The 27,359-nt window shown below is 34.9% G+C and overlaps 1 protein-coding gene across 3 annotated transcripts; it reads left to right on the top strand.

The window, feature by feature from the left end:
• The first annotated feature begins 1,302 nt into the window (after window positions 1-1,302).
• LOC123688927 (lipase 1-like) lies at window positions 1,303-7,421 on the top strand. Of its 3 annotated transcripts, XM_045627683.1 has the most exons (8): window positions 1,364-1,462; window positions 2,787-2,825; window positions 4,242-4,546; window positions 4,956-5,205; window positions 5,497-5,658; window positions 6,212-6,293; window positions 6,945-7,090; window positions 7,151-7,421. In XM_045627683.1, exons 3-8 carry the CDS (start codon window positions 4,278-4,280, stop codon window positions 7,313-7,315), a joined length of 1,074 nt encoding a protein of 357 aa, XP_045483639.1. In that variant the 5' UTR covers window positions 1,364-1,462; window positions 2,787-2,825; window positions 4,242-4,277; the 3' UTR covers window positions 7,316-7,421. The 3 variants fall into 3 exon arrangements, with proteins under 3 accessions (XP_045483638.1, XP_045483640.1, XP_045483639.1); XM_045627682.1 differs by lacking the exon at window positions 2,787-2,825 and having other exon boundaries at window positions 1,303-1,462; XM_045627684.1 differs by lacking the exon at window positions 2,787-2,825 and having other exon boundaries at window positions 1,312-1,462; window positions 4,393-4,546.
• The last annotated feature ends 19,938 nt before the right edge of the window (window positions 7,422-27,359 follow it).

The following is a 27,359-nucleotide window of genomic DNA, read 5'->3' as shown; positions in this document are numbered from 1 at the left end:
CATCCCCAGACTTTCATTATCTTGTATCCGACTCTAACTTAATTAATTTTCAGCAGCGACGTGTCTTCTGTACCTCAAGTAGCATTAGGGGGTCGTGACTTTCCATCACCGGCGAAGAATAATTAAAAAGATCGACTGAAGTGTCATAATCCCTTAAATTCATCGTTTATGCTCACTCTTATGGTATTATATGTGAAGCTGCAGTGAATCTTTTTCGGGGGTTATGTGTCAAATTCAAATTTTGCTCCAATAATTTTTTATTATAATTGGCATAATATCCTTCGATAGATATTGCCCACATATTAGACAGGGCCGCCGTCAGCACCGGCAAACCAGACATTTTTCCAAGGCGCCAAATTTTAGGGGCCTTGTGAGTTAAAAACAAATTTTTTGAGAAAAATATGTTTCCTTAGTGAAAATTCCACTATCAATGGTGCGTAAAATGTGTTAATTTGCACGGATTATCTTGGGCTCTCGTAATTCGGTCACACACGAGCGCGAGCTCAGGTGACGAGTTTCTGGGGCTCGAGGAAAAAATAATAAAGTAATAAGGTTAGTTTCGAAATGTAAAAAAAAAAAACTATAGTTATGAAAATACAAAAAGGTACTAAAATGAACTTCCTTTAAGAACTACCTCGTCTCTTTTCTATAGATTACAATAGAGTGTCGTACTTTCAAACAATTCGGGACATTTTTTGAAGAAATCGACAATCCGACCTTTGATAAATTTAATAAGGTAATTTTAATTTGAAAAATACGATTTCATGGGGAATTGAAAAGATGCCTCAGGGTAATAAAGAGGCTCCTATACGAAGAAAATTCAGATAAATTAAGAAAAGCAGGGCGGCAAAATTTTATTTTGCCGGGGTGCCAAAATGTTAAGAATATTCATTCAAAAATTCGAAGAGTATCTTTCCGAAAAAAATATGGTTTCTGGTTGTAAGTTGAAATAATCTATGTGAAAACTTCACTTCAGACTGAACTGCCTTATGCACAGATGGTAACAACATCTTGAGAGATGTTGATGCCTTCAAGTGAGTTACAAACCTGAGCTAGAATGCCTTTGATACAACATCATTTTGTACGCTTAAGGCTATAGGAAAAATTGACCTCTATCAAATGTTCAAACCCATAAATTAGGTTCAAAGAATTCGATATTGTACGACATTCGCGTAAAAAAATCATTAACTTCACAGAAATATATTCGAGAGGTGATTACGCCTGTACTGAATCCGTATCTGCGCCTCGTGATAAGATAATAGCAATATCATAAAAGTGTTTATCAGAACGAGATTCCAGAATTTGGCAATGATATCTTGAGTCTCTGGGTGACAAGTTCAATAAACTACAAACAAAAAATCAGTGGAACATCCTCTGAACAAATAAGATTCACAATATGTTGCATACCGAATACAAGTTTCTTAATAGGAGTCAGTGTTGTGAAGATATCACCAGATATACAGTATGTATTATACATATTTCACGAATAATTTCGAATTGTTGGAATGAATTTTTAATCATTACAATCTGGTAGATAATTTCAAGGCATTTATTTTTGAAAAAGATATCTGGCATATGTCTGCCGCGCCTACGAGTTACATAGTCCATTCGATCAGTTCAATTGTTCACTAATTTTTTCAATAAATCGGGTGACTTGAATATTTGCTCTCAATCCTTCAGGAGTTGCTGGTTTGTCGGCATGAACCAATGACTTAACATAGCTCGATAAAAGTAATCGAGAAGAGTATTGTCATACGAATAAAGAAGCCAGTTGTCAGGACCACTCCTGGAAATAAAGTTGTCACCAAATTGATTCTGCAATAAATTGAGGGTTGAGGGTATGGCAAGTTGCGCCATCTTTTTGGAACCAAATGTCGTCGATGTTTAGCTGACAAATTTTTAGAAACGACAATCAGTCAGCATGGCTCCAGATTCACCGTAACCGCAGTTTTTTTCACATTTCAAATGAAATAAGGAACGATAGAACTGCCAGCGTGTGAACCGCACCAAACAGTCATTTTCAATGGATGTAATGGAGTCAATCTTGCTTTTTGACGAATCAATTTAACCAGATATGAAACCCATATTTTCAGTGAACATTCTTCGGCCAATTTCACATTAGCCCAATCAGAAAATATTCAACGTGAACGATGATCATTTGGCTTTAGTTCTTGCACAAGCTGTATTTCAGAGACAAGATTCTCACCTAAAATTTTCCACGTAGTCGAACAACAAAGGCCAACCAGTTCAGAATGGCGACGTATCGATATTTCAGCGTCTTCTTCAACACTTCGCTCTACTGCACCAATATTATTTTCAGTACGCTCATTTATTTGTCTTCTTGATGGTTTTGAACAGAGAAGAGTATGATTAGTGCAAAAACGATCAATAACTGCATGAATTGCTTGCTCACTAGGCCGATTATGTTGTCCGTAAAATGCACGAAGTACTCTAAGAACGTCACAAACAGATTTTTTCCAAAGTAAATTTCCACAATCGGGTGAGTTGTTCTGGTGTTGAACCATTCACGATGAACTGTCAATCCTTACTGAAGCGAAATGTCAACACAGTTTGAAATTCTCAACTGTCAAATCGCAGACAACAACCCATGAAGCTAAAAAACACCCGTTACATACCTACAGTTCTATGGTCTTCAAGGCTGAAATTGACTCAAGAATTACCAACGCCAAAAGATCCTAAGTTCACGTTAGTTCATGCCACTCAATATTTTTTCAATTTTTATAATACATGGTCACACACAGCTTAAAATTGATATTTACTTGGAGAACTCAACTATGTCGGATCGGTTGTAACAAAATCTGGAGGTAACTCTTTCAATATTCTTCAAATTTCTTCATTTTTATGATAAGGTCATGATTAAGTAACTTTGCACGGAACGTGCGATCATTCTATGTATGCACTCGAAATATTCTTGAATTTCCCACAATTATGTTCACGATGTTGACATGAAATTTTGCATCAAATTTGAAATTTTTATTTTTTATTTACTTACAAAATGTCTAGACCGGATCCGCTGTTGAGAAATGATTGAGTAATTGTTTTATTTTTTTTCAACATTCTGATTAATTTTCCACTACTGATAACACTATCAACACAAAATTATACGACGAACGAATATTATCATAACAATATTGATAGTCCACCTTCATTTCTTCCCGACCTAAGCAAAATTATTTTTCATGATATCTTTTAATTCTGTAGAAAACCCTGGGCAATATCCGCAAACATAAATTTTCAACTCAATCATTTAAAATAATGGTTGCCAATTTTGATCAGCTATTCCAGAAATGGAATTTTCTTGAAAAATTGTATAATGGCAAAATAGTGCCCATTGTTGAAAGTACATGTTGTTTAGCAAGAATATCCTTAGTTGTTTTTGAGCAAAACACTCAGTTTCGATTCTTCACATCACAAACCTTTTCCAACAAATGAATTTTCACCAGTTTCTTTATTGACGGCATAGAAATTGCTTCACGACGACCCAAATGTGCTTCGATTGTGACAGCAAAATTTCATCGCGCTATTGAAGTTTGTATCGTTCCATTTTTGGTATCGAAATAGTTTCTACTTATCAAATGTCGGAAGACGATAGCTTCGAAAGTAAAAACACCCCAAGTAGCAGGCTATTCAGAATGAAACCTTACTATTATTATTCTTTAGGTACTCTTATCAACTAGCGCCGTGAAGAGCGCAAAAATTATCAATTTTTTTTCCAGCGTTCAATATTTTGTGTGACTCATTCGTTAAATAAATCATATAAGTCGCCATACTCCATTTATCGGCACACTAAAAAACGTAATTTGATTTATATTTATAAGATTACATATATCAAAATAAATGGTAATCGCTACAGATACGGACTTAGGTGCTTTAGTCTTTCAGCCCGAATAATTGTCTTGATATTTTGTTGGTAGTAGTTTCTTATTAACACCACGAGACATTTCATTTAGATGCCATCAGATAATGAAGTATGAATCGATACTATTCCAGATTTCAATTAATTTCTGACTAATCCCTCTGTTAATTTCCAAACTGATATTAATTTAATAGCATTTGTTCTGATGAAGAATCTGATTCAATTCAATTCATTCCTTCTAATTTTTTTTCATAATTTTTTTTTCGTTATCAATACATATGCTTGAATTTCGAAAGAATATATTTTGGATCCATATGAATAATTTCAAGACAATTGCAGTTCTATTGTGCAATATTTTTTTCAGGGAGAAGTCATAGAAAAGAATGGCTATCATTGGAAGATGTTCGAACTATGTACAGAAGACGGATATTATGTAACTCTATTCAGGATACGAACGAAAAATGTTAAAAATCCGATAAAAGCACTACCTGTTTTGATAGTTCATGGTTTTACAGCTAGTGTAGCTGAATCAGTTATGGAAAAACACCAACTGGGTTATTATTTGGCTGATTTTGGATTAGATGTTTGGATTGCGAACTGTAGAGGAACCACATATTCGAGGGGACACAAAACATATAAAGAGAATTCCGAGAAATACTGGGATTATAGGTAATGCTTATTCATAAAATTCAACTCTTCCGAAAAGTTTCTTGATATCATTATACATTTCAAACCACATTTTCAAAAAGTTTCAATGAGCAATTAGAATAATATGTGAAAACCCTCTTGTAAAATTCATTGTTTTTTTCTGATCAGATCTTCTCATCAAGATGCCTGAATGTTTATAATTTTGAGCCGATGAGTTAGATGAGTATGTTCTCAAACCATAAAACTTGAAACTTGAAATTATTTGGGTAATTTCGGATCTTGAATGCCGTGCTAAAATTTGTTTGAAAATTACAAATCAGAATTGCAGTTGAGTAAATGAGGCTTTTCAAAATTCGTTCTCGTGCTCTTCATGAACTTTTCATATGATCATTTGAATCGAATATTAATCGTTGATTCAAGATTGTTTCAGTTTCCATGAAATCGGTATTTATGATGTTCCAATATTTATTGATTTCATATTGGAACAAACTCAACAAAAAAAACTGTATTATATTGGGGTCTCACAAGGATGTATAGCACTATCGATACTATTATCTACAAGACTAGAATACAATGACAAAATAGAAGTCGCATGTTTCCTATGTCCAGCAATGAAGTACAAAGACACTAAATTGTCACTGATGAAGGTTTTTTTTTACTGTGTCCCACCAGCCTTGCAGGTACTTTAACTTAATGAAACTATCCTATGGTTCAATCTAAGAATCAAATCATATTTTGCATAAATTAGTTTAAAACTCCTATCCAAGTATTTCTGTTTATAAATTTTATAGGTAGATAATAAAACTTAATTTCACCAAGGACTACTGCTTCATATTTAATATTCACTTAATTTTAAAATGCCATTACATACGTAATAGCTGTCATAATTCTCCAAGCATTCTCCAAATATTTATGATTATATGACTAGAGGAATGAATGCATTAATTTTATGGATATTTCCTTATTCACAGTGGTTCGCTGACAACTTACATATACCTCTACAAGGAGACATATTATGTTATTTGACGAGAGTAATTGGACTTGAAGCTTCTAAATATAGTATTGGGCGTTCTATATTCAGTTTACTATGGAGTTATATTGGGGGTTATCAAATCGGAGAATCCAGTAAAGACGTGAGTTTCAGCGCTTATTTTTTAATCCATTTTACAACAGTTTATGAATGAGTTATTGTTATTTCGAGAAAAAGAAAGAAAGGATTTTTGTTGATTTTTTAGATCCATCATACTTGGATGATATATTCGCATCACTTATTCTTTCACAGCTTCAAGGCTAAAGCCAAATAAATCCTTGCTGAAATTGGTGCATTTTTCAATATTTTGAATACTGTTCAAGGTAATTGGTTTTACGCTTTACCGTGTGACAAGGTTGTCGGGAAAAAGATTTTGAAAAAGCAGCAGCCATAATTGTAACTACAGCCATAGTAGATATAGTTGTTGCTGGTGCTGCAAATCTGACTGCTACTCATGTTTATTGATGTTTCATCAGTAACGAATATCTTTGATTTCATCCAACTTCCAACTCAAGCAATTGTCTACCTTTCTCTCCAATCTGACACTTTTGATAAAATTACAATATCTTTGATTTCATCCAACTTAAAACTCAAGCAATTGTCTACCTTTCTCTCCAATCTGACACTTTTGATAATATTATATTCTTTCTTTTCAGTTGAAACCTGAACTGTTGTGTCGAACCTCACCAAATACTGTTTCCCTGAAGCAATTAGTGCATTTTTCACAGATAGTCAGAGGTGAATTTCATTTTATTTCTAATTATTTATCTATCTTGTAATTAAGAGATATCGCATTAGTTACCCAAAGTTAACCCACGAAGGGCTTAATTTTAATGATCTTTGGTTTGTTCGATAATTATCTGCCCCGAATAGAAATAGAAGTTTTACTATCAAAACATCGGTAAAATTCACGAGAAAAATAAAAAAAAAGAAAATTGCGCAGGAGGTCGACTCCGTTTCCATGATGTTATTTGTCAAAATATGTTTAAATAGGTAATTTTCTAATGGTAATGAAACTTAAAAAGTGCAGACCAATAGACATTTTGATGCCACTGTTCCTAGTTAAGTTTTGGTTGTCCTAAAGGCCTGAAATCAGGGATATTTCGTATATCCACGTTAGACATTGTCCTTATCGTCCAAGAGAAAGATTACCATTTAAATATCAACACGAATTGTTCTTCGTATTTAATATTTACAAAACTAATCCAATTGTTTTACATTGCCCCGTTTTGGTGGTAAAACGATAAATTAATTGATTAAATATTAATTTCAAGTAAAAAATTTCTATTTTGGTAGTTGAAGATTTATTCTTCAATTTATGCCTAGTATCAGAACTATCTATCAAAATCCATATCTCATAAACAACATATAAAATCAATTTTTTTCAAGGTTGCAGATTCACAATGTATGATTATGGTCCTGAACAGAATATGAAATTATATAAGAAGAAGGTACCACCCTCCTATGACATATCAAAGGTTTCTGTTCCTATTGGTCTATTTTATTCCAAGAATGATACATGTTATGGAGTGAAGGTAAAAAAAAGAAAAAAAGAAGCGTTCTCAACACTCTAATTTTAATAACTTCAATTTTAGGATATGGACGATTTATCTAAAGAATTGGGCAACTGTGTTTATAAATTCATTGTAGAAGATGACAAGTTCAACCATTTCGACTTCGTTTATCATACTAATGTGAGAGACATGCTGTACAAACACGTTTTAGATTTCATGAAAAAATATATCCCTCATCGATTATGATGGAAATAATGATTGGTTAGGCAAGGTGTGATTACTTAAGCAAGCAAATCTCTTAACACCAATTTTTGTTTTATATTTTGAATATAAATTATTTTTTCACAACTAATTCTGATTTCGTCCATCCAAGAACTATCACATTAACCCTTTGTCTCCTAGTGTGTCCACTGTGGGGACACAAGTTAATAAATTTTTTCTCAGACGCCTAATGCGCTCACCGTATAGCCACATATTGCTTAGTTCGCGTAAATACCGTATCTACACATAGGAGCGCGAACTACATCGCAGATCCACACGGAAACGCATTGGATGTAAACTAATATCCACGATTGTGTACTCTAGCTATATGAAGCAGCTATTTTATCTTTTTTTGAAGTGAAAAAAAACATGGAAGGTAGGTTTTTTCTTGGGAAATATATAAAAACTTATTATAAATTGTCATGTTCGTGAGCTAATGTGAATATCATCTAATAATAATTTTATTTTTCGCGTGAATGTCAGTGGTCTCGTCTTGGGGACACAAGGCAAATGGTACCTTTTTAATTTTTTTTTTCAGAGAAAACATCATTTTCATTTCGTGATTTGGAAGAGTTGAATTCTCAGGATTTATTCTCTCTTCTAGAAGAAATACCATCTGGGAATAACTCGGAGGTTGATGATTGTACTGATGATGAGTTACTTCAAGGGAATGATGTGGAAATTGAGAATGACTTGATTGACATAAATTCTCTCGATATCGTTTATGCGGACGATCTCTTAGAAATTGAAAATTGTGTTGTACATCATTCCAATAATTCAATGAATGTAGCTGTAGATCAAGATTTATGTAGCAGCGAAGATGAAATTGATTTGATTACTGTCAAGCAAAAAATTTTACGGAATAATACGATTTGGACAACTGAAAACTCGTACTTCCCACAAAATAAAAAAGAATTCAACGAATCTTATGGACTGTTGAAAACTTTTTTTCAAAATTTCATACGAAGTAGATTTTTGTATTAGGTTTCATTAAAAATAATATGATTTACATTGTATAAAATTTCTTCATTGCCTAGTGTCCCAACAATGAGGATACGTCCTAAAGCAAATATCCCTTGTCCGAAAACTCAAAAACATGTTTATTCACTTTATTAAATCATATTTGAATACTTTTATTTGATTTTCAACAGAAAAATATCGATAAAATTAATTCCGGTCACAAAGGGTTAATGAGAAGAATATCTGCGTGGGAACTGAAACTGAAAACATGATGACGTACCACCTACCTTGATAGGATACTCCTACCGCTTCATATCTTGCGTATAGCACAAATATCCTTTGGCGTTTCAACAAAACGGATTCTTCTGCTCGCAGGCAGTAAAAAAATATCCTGGGTGGGTTTGAATATTACCAAACGATACTTCCATCGTTCATTTTGTTTACTCACAACATACACGAAAGGTATCTCGTCACGATCAAATTTCGGATGGGGTATCGTATATTGTTTTCATTTTGAAGGGGATGTTCTCTTTACGGTGACCCAGTTTATCATTTTTTGCCTCGGGATTTCGTACAGAAATATATTACTTGAGGGATCGAAAATGTAAAGATGTAAAGAATGCAGAGAAATCGGTAAGGGTAATGTTCGAATTGTGTTAAAATTGATTCAGCTGTTGTTTGAGAAGAAATTTCAATTTGTATCACTCATTCTTTAGTTGGAAAACATAATAATAATAATAAAAGTATTTATTTCCAGAATTGTATCTACAATTACAAAATGAAAACAAGTCAAAAATTCTTTACAAATTAACTAATATACCTATCCTATATGTACAGTGCATCCCATTTTGGGTGAGACTGCCAGGTTTCTCGCTTGTTATTTAAGATAGAGCCTTGCCGTTTTCACGTTCCTGTCCTACTTTTTCGTGAAACTCAAGTTGGTCTAATCAGATTTTGCATAACTGTTTCCGTTCAAGAGATACAGGGTGCTTTTGGAAATTGATACTTTTCGGAGCCCTTCTTTATCTCCGAAGTTATTAGAAATAATGCTGAGGTAAAAGCTACGTCTGAATCAGAATTTTGCGTAGAATCCAGTGGCGTACTCAATATTTTTTTTCGGGGTAAGGTTTTGAAGATTCAACACAAACCTATATTTTTTTTAATGGAACACCCTATATATCATTACTTCGTTGAATTCGTTATTTTTTTCCCTTCAAAATGATATATGATACTATGTAGGTAGGATGTTCAGAAATGTTAAAAAAACACTAAAACGTCACATAATGATGATTTTTTTGTAAATGGGCCATGAATTTTCTATGTTTCCATAAGAGGATTATTACTTTCGATTTTTAAAAATAGTAGGTCATTGATGACACAAACATCCTTGTTGTTATTATGGCTACTATGCATTTGGGAGCATTGTTTTATCAAGTAGGCATTGGAGGGAAAAAACCAATCTGATCTAGCTGTCATCGCTATAAATTATTGTTATTATTATTCATTCTTCTTTTCTATAGGAAATCCATTGCCCATTAACAAAAAATCATCATTATTTGATGTTTTAGTGTGTTTTTAACATTTCTGAACATCCTACCTACATAGTGTCATATATCAATTTGAAGGGAAAAAAATAACGAATTCAACGAAGTAATGATGCACATAGTGTTCCATTTAAAAAAACATAAGTTTGTGTTGAATCTTCTAAACCATACCCCGAAAAAAAATAATGAGTACGCCACTGGATTCTACGCAGAATTCTGATTCAGAAGTAGTTTTTACCTCAGCATTATTTCTAATAACTTCGGAGATAAAGAAGGGCTCCGAAAAGTATCAATTTCCAAAATCACCCTGTATCTTTTGAACGGAAACAGTTATGCACAATCTGATTAGACCAACTTGAGTTTCACGAAAAAGTAGGACAGGAACGTGAAAACCCCAAGGCTCTATCTTATATAACAAGCGAGAAACCTGGCTGTCTCACCCAAAATGGGATGCACTGTACATGACAAAAGTCTATAAATTCAAGTATTGAATATGGTTCACATTTGATCAACATTGCGAATAATTCTCTTTTGAAGAGTTTCAATTCCTTAATGGCTCTCATTTTTCTAGGTAGTTGATTGACGAGTTTCATACTCATATAGAAATTATTACGCTCCGTACTCATTAGTTTGTGAAGGTAATAGATATTAATAATTCTTCTGGTAGCCTTCACATTTCTACAATTCTGAAAATAGGAATTGTGCTGAACAAAAATAATAACATTTTATAGATATATAGACCAGGTGCAGTTAGTATATTATATCTTCTGAATATATCCCCACATGATTCCCTGTATTTCATGTAAAGCATTATCCTCATAGCCATCTTCTGAGCGATGAACACGCGTTCAGCCTGAGTGCTCCCCACCCCAGAAAATGATTCCATATGACATAATTAATTGAAAATTTGCAAAATAGACAATCCCCAAGGTGTCTATATCTACTCTATTTCTATTAGCTCTCAGTGTATATATGATCGTATGGAGTCTTTTCGTCACTGATTCACAATGCAACCCCCAACCGAGATTAGATAGTACGTATTGAAACTTGGGATTTTTTTGACACCTACCGAGGTCGAGTCAAAAATATATCGAATATTTCAGCACCAAACCCATCATTCAAATTTTTGAGGCTAAAATTTTCACTTTGTATTTCAAATTTAAAATCATCGTTCAGAATTCCAAAAAAAATTAAATGATTCAGCTTCAATACGCAGTATCACTCAAAGTTTTCACATCTAACATTCTTCAAACTGATTTCAACTTCGAAATACAAATTGATATCTTTAACCTGAACACTCTGAATGAGTCCGGTCCTGAAATTTTGAAATAATTAATATCTCTCAGACTCGACCTCGGCATGTGTCAATAAAAGTTTCAATAAGTTCCGCATATAAGTTTGGTTCTGATGATGGATAAAATATTTACGTGAATATGAAAACTCACTCTGTAGGCAGAAGTTAATTTTTTATAGTCAATATGTACTCCCCTAGTCCTACTCTACCTGTGATGAGAGTATATACAATTACTCCCGGGACAACCTGTTCAAAAACTCTCAAAGACTAATATTCAGGGGCACCCAAAGCATAAGGAGGAATAATCTAAAATGAGTAAAGTGAAAAAATATCATAAGGCCTTCATTATCATTGCAGGATGTGTCGTAATTAATATTAGCTTGTAGCTGAAAGACGTTCACTCAGAAGGGAGGTTCAATGACATAGACTGGTAAAATTAGGGGCTGCACAAGAGTGAAACATAGGTGGGTACGTTAAATTCATAAGAAAAAATAGTTTCATTTGAATTATTGAAATTATTCAAAGAAGAAAATAATAATAATGCTGAAATTGAATGCTTGAAAATATATTTGGCATAGGATATAACACCAGAAACAATTACACAAACTAGTAAATAAAAAAAAGGAAAGAATGCCCAAAATAATCGTTGGAGTGTTTAGACAAAAATTATTGAGCGAACGATTATTCTTTACCTGCTTCTTTAAAAAAAAGGTAGTGCATAATAAAGTTCAATACTGCTTTCACTCCATTCATAATCCATTGGGGTGAGAAAATAAATTGCTTCTGAAATCAAAAATTATTGACAGCACTGAACTAATGTGCCAATGACACTAAAAATAGCTATCATTTCATACTTTGATACACCAATCGAGTCCATCAGTCGATAGACAATTCAAGAGCAAGATGTATAACATTGGTTTTCGCGGTATTTTTCTTCACTGGCTAAGCTACATCGGTGTTGACTGTTAGAGTAGATAAATGTTGGTCAGAGAAATTTAGTATCGATTTGGAAGTGCCTCAGGGCTCGCTTCTTGGTCCGTTGCTATTTCTTTTGTTTATTAATGACTTACCTGAACACATTATATCGGAATTAATGATTATATTTGCTCATGATAAGTCAGTGTTGATCTCGACTCGGAGCCTTGAGGAGCTCTCTAAGCTTTGCAATACATTGATTCTCAATTTTGTAAATTGGTGTCGTTCAAATGCACTCATTCTCAATGCAAACAAAACCGAATGCATTTATTTCAGTATCAGAAATATTAATAATAATCGATTAGTTATTCGATAGCTCGACCAGGATGTTGTCTCGAAAGAGACTATAAAGTTTCTAGGTATTCATCAGGACAGTTTTTTCAGGTGGATTTCATGTGGATGCTGTTTGCAAAAAATTGTGAAGTTCCTTCTATGCGATTAGTAGGATAAATAATTCATTACCATTCCAGTCGGTTATATCTGTTTACTACAGCTTGGTATATAGTCATATGAACTATAATATTCTGTTGTGGGATAATTCTGTCGATTCTAAAAGGGTGGTTGTTATTCAAAAGAGAATTATGCGTCTGATTTTCCTCCTAATCCATGGATTCCTGTAGGCATTTCGCCAACATAAGATTTCAACGTTACCTTCTCTATGTATTTATAGATCTTTAGCCTATGTCAAGGAACATGAACAATTAATGAAACATTATCCAGTTTTCATGGTTACTCTATCAGAAATAATTCTACTTTGTACATTCCATCACATGCAACAGCCAAATATGAAACTTCCCCAGTATATCAGACCATAACATCATTCAATCATCTGCCTTATAGTGTTAAGTTGCTCAATAAAATAGAATTAAAAAAAAACTATCAAATGTATTTCACATAAGTAATGTTATTATAGTGTACAGGAGTAACTGGATGACAAGTATGTTGTCACAGCTCAATTAAGTTTTTATTGTAGAATTAGTTTCAGAAAATTCATTTTTCTTTTTTTCCAATTGACTTGTCCTATGCATTTTGTATGACTTAAGGGTTCAATAAATATATTATTATTATTATATTGTTATTATTATTAATAATTCATTATCCTAATCCCTAAAAACTTTGAGCCTCAAAGGAGCTCCACGGGGGCATAAAAAACAAATTTTCCAAACAAAGAATAAACCTTTAAATTTTTCTAGCCTCTCCAGAACAATCGAGACATTCAGCTCTATCCATTTCCCTTGTATGCTTCCCCACCCTAAATCATCAGATGATCTGTTTGTTTTCCCCCGTCTGCTAAACGAAGACCTCCAAAAGTTAGATTTATATTAGTCCATCTCCCCTCATTAGCTCGACATTAGTCGGAATTTCTTTGTCCTCGGATCCGTCTCTGAATCCCAATGATGGAAGGCTGGTCAGGAACAGGGAGAGATGTATCAACACCCATTTGCAGATTAATGGAACACACCGAGCCTGACGTCTGCCATAAATCTTCATTTACGACATCTTGTTCCATACTTCAATTTCGCTGGTGAACAAAGTTTCTCAGTTTTACCGAACGTATACTCTTCGACGCTGTTCTGGATTTCCTTTTATTTTTGAGGAGGTTTTAGTCTCCTTCGATATCGATTCTGTTGTAATTGTAATACTCATTCAGGGTTACTCCTATACACTGGTGCAGTTAGGGAAAGGGGGACTTTGACGCTGCAGTTCCCCCAAAAATACCAAAAAATCAGAGGAACTTTATCAATGTAAAGAATATTATGCTCCTAAAGGATTTTTGTTTATTATTTTTAACTCAGCATCATATACTGCTTCGATTGGAAACTTTAATAAGTATAGAATGAATTTCTTGGTGGTTGCTTCTCAAAGGTAATCATAAAATTCGAATTTCATTGCCACCAGGTTCGATTTAGGTATAGTATATCCAAAGTCACTTGAACTAGTCTATAAAAACGCTTGGCCAGAGATAATTGCAAAACAGTCATAAACCATAGGCGCACACTTCTCAAATCCTTGAGTTGAAAATAATATTTTTGCGATGGGACTCAGATGTCGATTCTTTCAGAAAATTTGTGACGTGAGTAGCTTTCGCTGTTACATCAAAAATGATACTATGTCATTCTACGGTGTTATAATTCGATTATTCTTTATTCTCGACCTGTAATATACTATCAAGGAACGTTATCAACGATGATGAACTGATCGTTGCATAGAATTATAAGAGCACGATGTTTGAGATTAATTCGGAAATGTTCTTTCTGAAGATAAGACAAACTAGGGTAGAATAGGTCCATGACCTTGAGGTCCTTGAGTGACATCAAGTCACTCAAAAAGTTTTTGGGAAAAAACCTACATTTTTTATTCATTCAGTCAATTTTACTTAGGTATTAAAAGAGAGAGGGGTCTCTAACAAATCCTTTACTCAAAGAGTAAAAACTTGAACTAAGGAAAACTGCAATTTCTCATTGAATAGAGTAGACTATAACTTCCAGAAAACATAAAAAGAAACTAAAAAGGCGAAATTTCATGAATTGTAATAAATTATTCGTTAAGATGGTTGAAAATCCATAAACCAATAAAATTTTCAATTACGAATAATTAATGACATTTCATGAAATGTTAAATTTAGTTATCCAAATTTCGATTTTAGTTTCTATGTTTTCCGGAAGTCATACACCGAGTCATAGACTACTCCACTCAGTTAGAAATTGTAGTATTTCCTCAGTTCAAGTTTTTCCTCGATAACTCTTAAATTTTTCGTATTCAGAATCAGAATAAATATTCAAAGATATATGTAACCTATTATTAAAACTGTCCTAACTGATGGCAGGAAATGGTGAAATATTTCTATTTCATATAAAATACTTGTTGATTGTTCGATCTGGCTACGTAGCTGCTAATTTGACGTACTAAGAACCCGTCATATATCAATTCTGACTTTGAAAGTAAATGGAGGAATAGATTTGATTGCGAAATATTCATCTTTTTTTACATGAGCCATAGAATTGTGCCGAAGATCATAGTCGAAATCATTAAAAAGCATCAGTCACACAACGAACTAAAACTACGTAAAAATGCGTTTCAATAATACGCCTATGGACCACACTGGTCTATGCGAATTATTAGAAAGTAATTAAGAAGTGATAGATGCAGCCAATGAGTGTAACCAAAAACGCTCTCAAAGTGGAAAGGGGAATACGAGGGGAAATATTGAACCAATAAGATCAATCTAATCGGGACATTCTTGTTTCCAAGACGATCTGCTAAATACCGGGGTTTATTTGAGAGTATTGATAGCAATATTTCCATAAATTCCAAAAGAATTTCTGAAAATTTGGACAACCCCTGTATAATTGAAATATTCAGGCTTCCTCCAAGTGACTTTGGATATACTATATCATGGTTGAACACATCCAAAAAATTTTCCTAAAGCCGACGAAGTTGCCAACAGATGCTGGGATTGCTTGCTTATGAAGAATATGCTACTCAAAAAATGTTCCGAAGCAAGAGAAACATCTAGCTTCAAAATTTCTGATTGATTAACAGATTTAACAAACATCATTCTATGTTGTCAACATTCACAAGTGTAACCGACAATCCTCTTTTACCAATGAAGAAATATTGACTTTCCTCAGAAATATCATAAAACATACCGACTGGCTTGTCTGAAGAGACAACATTCCTCCAAGAGTTATACTTATACGTCGGGATCTCTTGATCAGTCCACGTTTTTGTTGTAGATCCATCCCTATAAGTAGGTTTTCTATAGCCCAATGTCCTAGTTTACATTCTATGTTTCCTGTTATTTAGGAGTCTCGAAACGGTAGAGCGCTATGTCTTTCAATTCTCATGGTGAATTTAATGTTCTGGTGTCTTGTATTCGAATAGTTCAAAAAGGAATTTAAAGTTTTTCACTATAAGATGACATGACAAAGTTGTTATCCATAAATCACAGATATGTTGAAGGCTCTTTTTTAGCCGTTCATTGGCTCCTTTTTTAATATTTCTCTTGAAAAATTTGACGAAGGCTCGAACTGAAAAATTGACCATAGCGACTCCTTACAGTTGTTCGTGAAATTCATCATTTCGGTAAAAATAGCTGTATTTCAGGCTGAATTTGAAGGGTTGTGTTATGTTCTCCATCTGAATCTATTCCCTTTTCATTTCATTTAATTTCATTCTTTCACAAAATAATACAAACAGAAGGCAATACTCAATAGTCAACATAAAAAAATAGTTTCAACTGTGATAATTCGAAAAATGAAATTTGATTTTTGGAAGGGTCCTTATATATGGTTTCCTGAGGAGCACTAACATTGTGGTCAAAATTACTCTATAGGACATTCTCAATTTTTTTTTTGATAAATCGTGTCTCTGTTACTTAGGAATCACATCACGAAATCCCAGACATTCTTTCTGAGGAGAAAATCAAAAATGGAAGCAATCAATAGCACGCGAAAGATCAAAAAACATGGTGACCACATGTTGCCTATTATCAGCGACCAACCATTCCAGCAATTGCGATTTCTATCAAATTTCATTTTAGAGTTGTAGTGGCTCTGTCTGCTCACAGATGGCGCTGTGGGTTTTTCGCGCCACACTCCTTCAGCCGTAGCAGATCAAAAGGAGTCGTTTCGTTGCAACAGGGTCACCTATCACGCTACGCTCGGCTATGAACCATCAGCTGCGGCAGTCAATCTACTACTTTGCAGCCTACTAAAACAAATAACTATTCATATTCATTATCTCAAATACTTTAATACTTCACAGTCCAAAGTGTTCATCGAATTATTGAAAATGAGAAGTCAAAATTATACTCGAAATATTTTGATTATTTAATCGATTAGATTTTAATGTGTTGTGCTACCACGTACAAATATCGGCAATATTTGAATTGAAATGTTATTGAACCCGACTTCTAGTGAAAAGGGAATTGAAAAATAAACCTCTCCAAACTTCACTTGATTGAATACATCTAAGAGAAGTCCCCTGTATATCCCTTACTGAATCATTTCAAAACCCAGCTTATTGAGTTCGTCCATCAACCTCAGACACATAATTACAACCAGGAGATGATCCCTAAAGGCACGCACACAGGAAAGGGTTCGACTACGTTCCGCTGAATCAGTTATTACAGAACTGATTTACCAATTAATTATTTTGAGGCGAACCCGATCCAGGAAATATCCAGGTGACTTACCCGGGGCCGGATCCCGCAGGAGAGGTACGTGACTCATAAAGAAAACATGCGGTCTCGCTAAGCCTTCTATTACTGTTCGAAATCACGTACTTTCTGTAATTTCATCCATTACTTCGGAGCTCCGTGGTCCTGTCCGCTAAAGATTGCTCCATCAACTCGGATGAACATAATTCTTTTGAAATATCGCCACTAATGTCATCCCGAACTGGATTCATTTCCTTTGAGTGTCCTTCGGGCGCGTTTTTGTCGCAGTCGGCTCCTGAATTCCTTGGTATTCCGAGCGGAGAGTCTGTTTTTAACTCTGCCAGATGGGAATGCTTTTGTGGAGGTGTTACCTGAAGTGCTTGAGCTGAATTATTGACAACTCGTCGGGTATCGGTGGGTAAAACGGTTTTTGGCAGCTTTGATCCATTGTGTACTCCACTTTGCGCTTTGTTGCTCGACGATGAGGAGAAGTAGTCGATTAGGTTATGGTCGAATAGTTTTCTGCTAGACTCAAGTGATCCTTAAAATGATAGATCGTTTCGCGCAAATATCGATCTATCATTTCTTCATAGAACACTGATTGGGAATACATATGAATATTTGAATAAAATAATTCCTACAATATGCGTCATTGTAAATCTTGCCAAAACCTTCGATAATTTCGCCCAAAAAACTCTTGAGAACTCGAAAATTACGGTTTTCGTGGTCCATTCTACAGTTTCCTCAAAAGCTTTTCAACTAACAACAGGCAGATTGTTGTATTTGATGGGGGTAGAAGCAGTAAGGATTAAGCCACTAGGGATTCACGGTTTGGCTTGATTTTCAAGCTACTTGGCTTGAGCTGGAGATTATTTTAAGCTTATCCCCTTATTTAGTCTAAGCGTGCACGATATTTCAGAAATATATGCCGTGTGACGCGTGCATATCAAGTTCAAGCAATATCAAGTAGCTTTGTATCAAGTCAAGCAATCTAAAATCAAGTCATGTCAAGCTCAAGTATGTACGTAATTTTTCACGAGCTTGATTTTAAAGTCAAGTAGTTGGTTAAAATTTCAAGCTACTTGGCTTGATGAATCCCTATTAGCCACGTATAGAGTTCCTCAGGGAACGGTAATTGGTCTCAGTGTAAATGAACAGTTTACTCAAAGTACAATCAGATGACAATATCATCAGCTCTGCGGATGATACTGTTAGCTAGTACCACGTAGACTCTTGGGAGAAACTGAAAAAAAAGATACTTTGCTGGGCGAAATCTGATTCCAATATAACAAACTCGCCCTGAACATAAATAAGACTAAATATCTTTCATTTGCCTCGTTCAAAATAGGGCTCCCAAACAAAGGTTGAATTAGAATAGACAATGTAATAGAAATACCAGAAACCACAAGCGTTAAAAACCACAAAGGTTAATTGTGAAATGGATTCAACATACATAATATGAAGTATCTGACCAAGAAGTTGAGAAGTCTCCTGTACAAGTTCAGAAACAAAAAAAAATATCTGAGAAACAAAAACCACCTGAAAAGGCTATCTGAAGCTCTAATTCAAGCGCAATTCAGATAAGGAATCACAGGATTCGGTGGTGTTTGTAATAACCATTTAGAAGGCTTAAATGTTATGCAGAAGTGGTTTTTAAAAATTCTATGTGGGAAAAAAATCACCCTTCACAGTGAATAACTCTTTGAAATCTTTGGTGTTCTGGACATGAGACAGTTGTATAGTTGCAGCATTTTTGTTGGAAAGATACAGGTAGAAAAGTTGCAGCATGAATATTTGTGGGAATTGGCCACCCTTGTGTTTGCATTACCTCTGTAACATTCTTTGTCTGTTTATCGAAAAAATAGTTCACTAAAAATTATAATTCTTATGGTCATAATAAATGTTTTTCGAATTTTTAGTTGGCAATGTTCTCAAACGATGTAGTCAACCCATGTCCACTAATGTATGGATTCCACTAGATTCAAATCAATATCCACACAAATTTTAGCATATCGATCAATGATTTACATTTACACCTCATTATTATCCAAAGTAAACCGAGAAACTGAAATTTTCAATTTCCATGGCGAATTTAACGTTTAAAATGGTTCGCAAAGGAATTGCAATGTTTTTCACCATGAAACGACATGTCAAAGGTGTTATTCATATATCACAGCCATGTTGAAGGCTTCCTTTCAGCTTGTTTTTCGAAATTTTTCACGAAGAAAATTGTCCTTTTAGTGAAAATGGCTGCATTCAGGTAGAATTTGAAGAGTTGTGTTATGTGTCCAGGAAATATCGACAAAAAATAGGAATGAAATTGTGGTTTTTTCAAATATTCAAATGAACCAAACCACTCAACGTTTTTGTTGAATTCACTTAATATAAGTCTCTATCTTGTTATCAGTGCTTTTGTGTATATTTGCAATCGAGAGACACATTCTCTATTCGATATTTTTATCTATTATACGAATACCTGTAGATGTGCTAAATGGGCACAGAAACCAATAGATAGAGGACAAAAATTACAATGCCCCCTCTGCTTTTCGAATGTGCCTTTCTGGTACTTTCTACAATAAATATAAATATAACCGACAATTTATCTTTCAGTAGTGACTGAAATCGATTCAAAATGTCCAGCGAGAACCTCAACGATTCCCCTAATAAAAATCCCGAATCTCAGAGGCCATTATGTAATCTGAAGATCATGACAAGATGAAGAGCAGTAATTTTTCTGTATCTCGGAGAGTTATCAACTCGAACCTAGAGGAGAATTCCTCCTTCCCTTAATCCAGGAGGTCGATAAATCTACAGTCGACCATCTTATTTATGGTAGACTCAAACATGTTTAATGCGAACCTCATGAACTTGCTCCATAAATCAAACCATTTCAAATGGAGAGGAATCCTACCCTTTGAGGAAAATATTTGGGCTCTATCGTTCATGACGAGAACTCCGATTCTTGTTGTGTTTTCATATTTTCTTGGGGGGAAGTCACTGGAGGAATAATGGAGTTCGACGTTTATGATCTGGAAGTAATGGGAGACGGAGAAAACGAATTTCCTCACATTGAAAGATTGGAACGACGAGTATTGCAATTTTCTCTGGCTTTTGTCGGTGTCGGTTGTTCGAAAGATCGATGGAGATGAGCTGTGTTTGTATTCTGTGAGGTATCGGGTTCCGTGGACAACAATGATGATACAGGAATTGAATCCAGCTTCTCTCTGTGGGGGTCGAGATTGCCATTCCAAGAAACAATAGATGAATTTCGATATTTATTTCAGATATCAGGTACTCATTTATTGTAGGCCTTTCTTGGAGAAAACGAAAAACACTGGTAGTTGACTTCGACAGACTGAGGTCCTGTTTGATATCAATCGTACCAAGTGCATTTCTGAGGGTTTGTTCAATATTTGACTACATGGAGTTCCTAACAGACTATAAAGCAAGACGATGCTCTGTCATTACTCCTGTTTGATATAATATTGAAGAAAATCAGTTTTATTCAGTTTTTTATTCAGAAAGCAAAAAAAACGGAAAAAATTGAAATTGATTCCTATAAAATTTTAGACCTAAAAATCTGCTGGTATACGCAGATTATACAGGGTGGCCATTTGAAAACGAAACAGACGAGAGTACAGACGAAATAAAGTTTTTCGATAAAAATGCTCGGACAGGTCGATTTCTGTTTCGAGGGGGACAACTTAAGATGTAGGTTACGGACGCATAGCGCTTCAACCCTTGCTACTACAACCCTCACCCCCAAATTTTGAATAGAGAAGATGGGGTGAGTGATACCTCATTTGAAAGGTATTTTTATACTGATTTCAGCACAGTAATTGTTTTTTAATTTTATGCATTAGTTCTCGAAATATTCTTAACTGAGTATTTGAAAATGAAGTGGTGTTTTCATGGCACTTGTAGTGTTTTGTGAAAAATCGACATTTTGAGCTTCAAAACAACCATGACTGTGGCTTCCTTCCTAACTAACTAACGCATGAATATTCCGAGAACTTATGCATAAAATGAAAAAACAATTACTGTGCTGAAATCAGTATAAAAATACCTTTAAATTGAGGTATCACTCACCCCATCTTCCCTATTCAAAAAATGGGGGTGGGGGTTGTAGCAGCAAGGGTTGAAGCGCTATGCGTCCGTAACCTACATCTTAAGTTGTCCCCCTTGAAAAAAAAATGGACCTGTCCGAGCATTTCTATCGAAAAACTTTATTTCGTCTGTTTCGTTTTCAAATGGCCACCCTGGATAGATCTATCCAGAACTCAGTAACTTCTGTAAAAGAAATATTCAACACATTAGCGATAGAAACCAAAAAGATATAAGTCTGTGTGGAAGAATAAATGCAGAGAAGACAAAATACCTATTTGTGAATTGAAAAACATACATAGATAGAAATAGACAAAAAATGACAGTAAATTACTAAAGGGTGTTTTTTTTAGAGCTATAGTACTTTAAATTGCAATAAAACAACAATGGAGTATTCGATTGATATGAATTTTATTTATCCGAAAGATAATCTTGTGGTATTACATTTTAAATATGATTTCTGGCATATGACCGCCACGGCTGGCCCGGATGTAGTCCAATCTGGCTTCCAATTTTCGATGAATTTTTCCAACATTTGTGGCCGTATATCGGCAATAACACGGCGAATGTTGTCTCCCAAATGGTCAAGGGTTTGTGGCTTATCCGCATAGACCTTACATAGCCTCCACATAGCCCAACAGAAAGTAGTCTAGCGGTGTTAAATCACAAGATCTTGGAGGCCAATTTACAGGTCCAAAACGTGAAATTAGGCAGTCACCAAACGTGTCTTTCAATAAATCGATTGTGGCACGAGCTGTGTGACATGTTGCGCCGTCTTGTTGGAACCACAGCTCCTGGACATCATGGTTGTTCAATTCAGGAATTAAAAAGTTACTAATCACGGCTCTATACCGATCACCATTGACTGTAACGTTCTGGCCATCATCGTTTTTGAAGAAGTACCCATAAAGCGCACCAAACAGTCAATTTTTTTGGATGTAACGGTGTTTTGACATATACTTGAGGATTAGCTTCACTCCAAATGCAGCAGTTTTGTTTGTTGACGTAGCCATTCAACCAGAAGTGCGCTTCATCGCAGAATAAAATAAAATGGACGTAGTGCGCGATACGTATTCCGCACAGAACCATTATTTTCGAAATAAAATTGCACTATTTGCAAGCGTTGTTCAGGCGTGAGTCTATTCATGATGAATTGCCAAACCAAACTGAGAATAAATCACTTGACAGGTGTTAAATCGGTCGCCATCTTGAACAGAAATGCCAACTTAATATTATATACCTCGAAAAAAAACACCACGTACAACAAGAGTTGGACGTTCGAAATACCTAAACCAGAGCAAACGAAAGGAAGGATGCAAGCTGCCAACCGATGTCAATTCTCGCAAGATAGTCTATTAAAATCGTGGAGTCCCACAAGAACATCAAAATTGAAAAATACAAAATGGTTATAAGGTCGATACTCTACGAATGTGAAACCTGGTCAATGACAGGAGCCAACAAAGATAATCTAGGCAAGTTTGAAAGAACCACCAGTGCCAAACCACTCCATTTTTTTGTGAACTTTAGAAGATGCTTGTCAGGGATTCGGAACATAGAGTTGAGTCTGAATACAAATATTGAGAATCGTGTTTCGATTAAACACTGTTTTTTGATGAGAAAAATACTGTTCAAGCAAAGCAATCAACTAATAAGTGTTATTCAGACCCTACTCCATCCAATCAAATAGTTTGAAAGTGGTATACTGACGTGGTAAAAAAACCACCGATGATACTGATACTCAGGTCACCCGAATTCGGCAATTGTTTCAGAAAACATCGGAAGTCCTCCCATAGGTTTTGAGTGAATCGTTAGTTCAAGTTATGTGAGATAGCGGTGGAGTTTAAGATATCAGAATAAGGCAGTGTGTTCCCTATTTCCGTCAATATTTTGCTGTGCTCAAAATGGGAAATGAAAACAAATTTTTCATCAGCAACTTGAACATTATCTATTGGGACCATGCCTAGCTCCAGATTGAAAAATTGGCATATTGTGTCGAAATAAAAGAAAGGTTAGTTGGGAGCACTCAAAACTCAAACTCATATAATAACAAAATGAAGAATGAGATAATTAAGAGATAACACATCCACGGAATAACAAAAGGTTTTATCGAAAAATATGACTAATCACATGAACTTTCCAAGAAAACCCATCAAATGAAATCAATAACATTGTCCTGTTATTTGCTCTCAGCCTCTCAAATCATGAAAAAGCCTCTTCGACAGCTTCCATACAAAATGAAGAAAAGCGGCAGATTTCAGTAATAAAACAAATGAGATATACTAAAATCGCGATACGCCTCCCGAATTCCCATCTGTCTAATGCACCTTTTTGTGAAACTGGATTGAAGCAAGAGAAGCGAACCTTCTTCATGCTGAGCAATGAATAAAAGCACGGAATTCAGAACCCCTAGGGTCCCGTAAAGCAGAAATTTGGGGTGTTTATAATAAGCTCATCAATAAATTAAAGCTGCTAAATAAACCTTGGAAACGGCGAAACTCGTTATTATACACTCTGTTCGGAGGGGGGGGGGGATTTTATTCACGGACAAAACACCGTTCCCTCGGAGCAGATACTTGATCTCCCACATAGGATGCTTTTCAAGGTAAGGCATTGATGAATGAGGGTGATGTTTTAGAATAATGGAAGAAACTTTCATAATTCAGTGTGATAAAGATATATTTCACTAGACAAGGAATAGCGACTGGATGCAAAAGTATGTAACACATAAAGCTCAAACATTGGGTGGCATTTTCCAGGTGTATATACTATTCTACATTGTACTATAATATAAAAAACATATAATAAATGAACTCTACTCAGGTAACATAGTTACAAAGTCAAAAAAATATTAATTCAAATATTAAACTCCACCAAGGTGTATGGAGGGTTTTCAATCAGGTGATACTGGCTCTTTTTTCAAGCCCCTCTCAATAAGTTGTATACTGGCCTGTTGTAAAGCCTGATGCCAAGATTCTTTCTTTCTGTTATTTGCGGTCTAGAGTCTGTTATGTTCCAATCATTTTTATATATTGTATCTAATGTGTATCTAATTTTTTTTTCCTACTGTCTGACTTTCCCATCGATATGTATGATGATCTTGAGTATCAATCCCGCCATGACTGCCAGAATTCTGTACTTGAGACATAGTTGAGTTTTGGAATGTGCTTCACCCTCGATAGCTCTGACAGCTTCCTACTGAATAACAAGAACCTTATGTATAAGACTCAAATAGACCATATTTCTAAACCATAAGTCATTCTGGAATGGAATAGTGCAAAGTATATCTGGAGTTTGATTGTTTGTAATTTGCCTCAAACTTCTAATAGCATATAAAGGGAGTTGAAGTTTGATCTTTGGATTGGTGATGTAGACCTTCCATGTTAAGTGAACAACAAATTGCACGCTCAAATATGAGAAAGAGAAAATTATGGTTTCAGTGTTGAACTAATTGAGACATAAATTGTCGGCGCTAAACCATTGAAATGCTTCTTTGCTTAGTTACTCAAATCTCTTTTCTTTTCTATCCTTCTCCTTCGATTCCAATGTAGAATCATCTGCCTATAACACAGTATGGCAGTTAATATTCTCAGGAAGTTCATTGATAAAGATGATCAATAATTGTGGCATACCATGAGCTATAGTTGTAATTGGGTTATTATCTTGTTTTATGTCATCGGTTCTCGATTTTGCATATAAGATTTAAATGAATCATAAAACTCGAGCTTTGCCGTGAATATTTCATGATTCATACAGTTCAATGACTTTGTCGAAATCATGAAATTTGGCTCTAGTGTCTAGTCGCATTTGAAATCCTCAGATGAAGCACTATAAATCTTTTACAGCATCAATTGAAGATCTATTTTACTTGAACACAAATTGTGAATTTAGGATATAGTTGAGATTGTCCAGGAATGAGGTAAATTGTTCAGCCATCACCATTTCCACGATTTTTCAAAAAAAAAAAAAAAAAGTGGGAGAATATAATATATTAAACATTAATTGGTAACCTGTGATGGACACCTTTTTTTCAATATTAATCTAGAGGTTTTTCAAGAGTGAGTGAGCGCACCAGTGATTTAGATGTTTATATTATTTTATTTATTATATCTTAAGTATTCTGTAGATATGTTTCATTGTAATCAATCTTATACAAGGAGAGCTCTACTGGGATTACGGCCTCACTATGAGCGAATTGAAAAAACATTATGGAGGCAACATATCAAGGAATCCACACCCTAATACCTATGATCTACGATACCTAACTTACCTACTATCTTTTTAATGCTTTTCTGATACTTACAATCATACAATATTTTCGTCAACTTTTTATTGAATACAAGCTACTCAAACCATACAAAAGTAAGGAAGGGTTGAACTTTGTTCACTTAATCATTTCAAAATTCAGTTCCAGAGATAATTGATAACCGAATAAATTACACTTTGAGGCATATTGTGGGCCGTTCCTTCGAAACAACTTTCTCACTTAAGTGCTTAACTAACCTAAAATAAATACCTCTAAGGATGCTAGTTCCTTCGTCTGAATCAGCGGAAGTGGAAGTAATATATGCTTACAGAATTTTGCAGGGGCTTGAACTAGATAATGATGACAGAGAGGCAACGGAAATTCCGTCAAACTTTTCCTTCGAAACGACGTATCGAGTTTTAAAGTCAGGTTCCGAGATAAAGTTTTTTTGAAGGCGAACGATTGATGTTCCCCCCTTTTCTGAGGCAACTTTCTAGGGTCTCGTTTTGACGTGAACTGAAAGGATGATCTTGAATAACACTGAGTAAATTTTATGGGGAGATGTTCAGTAAAAGAAAAAGCTGAAAAGCTTAATACTGGGGCTTGAAAAATAATTTCGATAAGAATTATCGGTAAGGATACATCTCTCAAATACAAATTCAACCGATACTATACGTAAGTTGATCATGATTGAAGCCATTTTTGTACATTCTTTTTTTTATTAGTTGTACATCTTAGTCGGAATAAATAAATCATAGATGTCATACAATGAGGTATTTTTGAAAACAACGTCATCCAAGCATTAGTCGATTTGTGTCTGTATCATAAAGTTATTCTCGATCAAACATGTCAGCTTACGAGCCAAATTCCCATCATTTGCGGGACTTTTAATTTCCTGCTTCAACATAAAGAAATCTGCGACTGAGGCTTTATGGTGAGGCTGCTATTAGTGAGAGAACCTGCCGATAGTGGTTTCAACACTTCAAGAACGGTGGTTTTGACGTCGAAGACTAGCATGGCGGTGGAAGAGAGAAGGTTTTCGAAGATGCAGAATTGGAGGTATTCCTTGATCAAGACTCGTGTCAAACTCAACAAGAATTGGCAAAATCATTAGAAGTTACGCAAAAATCACTTCAAAACGCTTGAGAGTCTTGAGAATGATTTATAAACAAGGAAATTGGGTGCCGTACGAGTTGAAGCCGGGAGATATTGAACGGCGTTCGTTTGCTTGTGGACAGCTGCAGGCAAGGCAAAGACGAAAGGGATTTCTGCATAGTATTGTGACTGAAAACGAATAATGGGATCATGACGATAATCCCGAGCGCAGAAAATCATGAGGATATCCCGGTCTTATGAAGAAGTGAATAATGGAATCGATTCGTGGATCGCTTCAAAAGATGACCAGTTTTTTCAATGCGGAATTCGTATGCTGCCTGAAAGATGGAAGAAAGTGATGGCCAGCAAAGAACAAGACTTTAAATCATAAATGTTTACCAGTTTTTTAATGTGAAGGCTCGAATTTCGGAAAAAAATGGTGGAAGCAAAGTTGTATGCCTGCCTATGTTTTTTTTTGTTGGTGAAGGCATCAACTACTATGGTTATAATATATAAAAGTTACAGAGTATTTGTTTGAAGTCAGATACAAAAAGTGATAACGCGTTCAATATTTTCGAATAACGCAGTTGTTTTCTGAAAGTTTTTCTATTCACTAGCTTATGGCTTATGGAATCTATATATGTACTTGAATC

The sequence above is a fragment of the Harmonia axyridis genome, chromosome 1 (genome assembly GCF_914767665.1).
Source record: "Harmonia axyridis chromosome 1, icHarAxyr1.1, whole genome shotgun sequence".
NCBI lineage: Eukaryota > Metazoa > Arthropoda > Insecta > Coleoptera > Coccinellidae > Harmonia > Harmonia axyridis.
The sequence above is the reverse complement of the archived record's forward strand: the minus strand, read 5'-3'. Positions and strand labels throughout refer to the sequence as shown.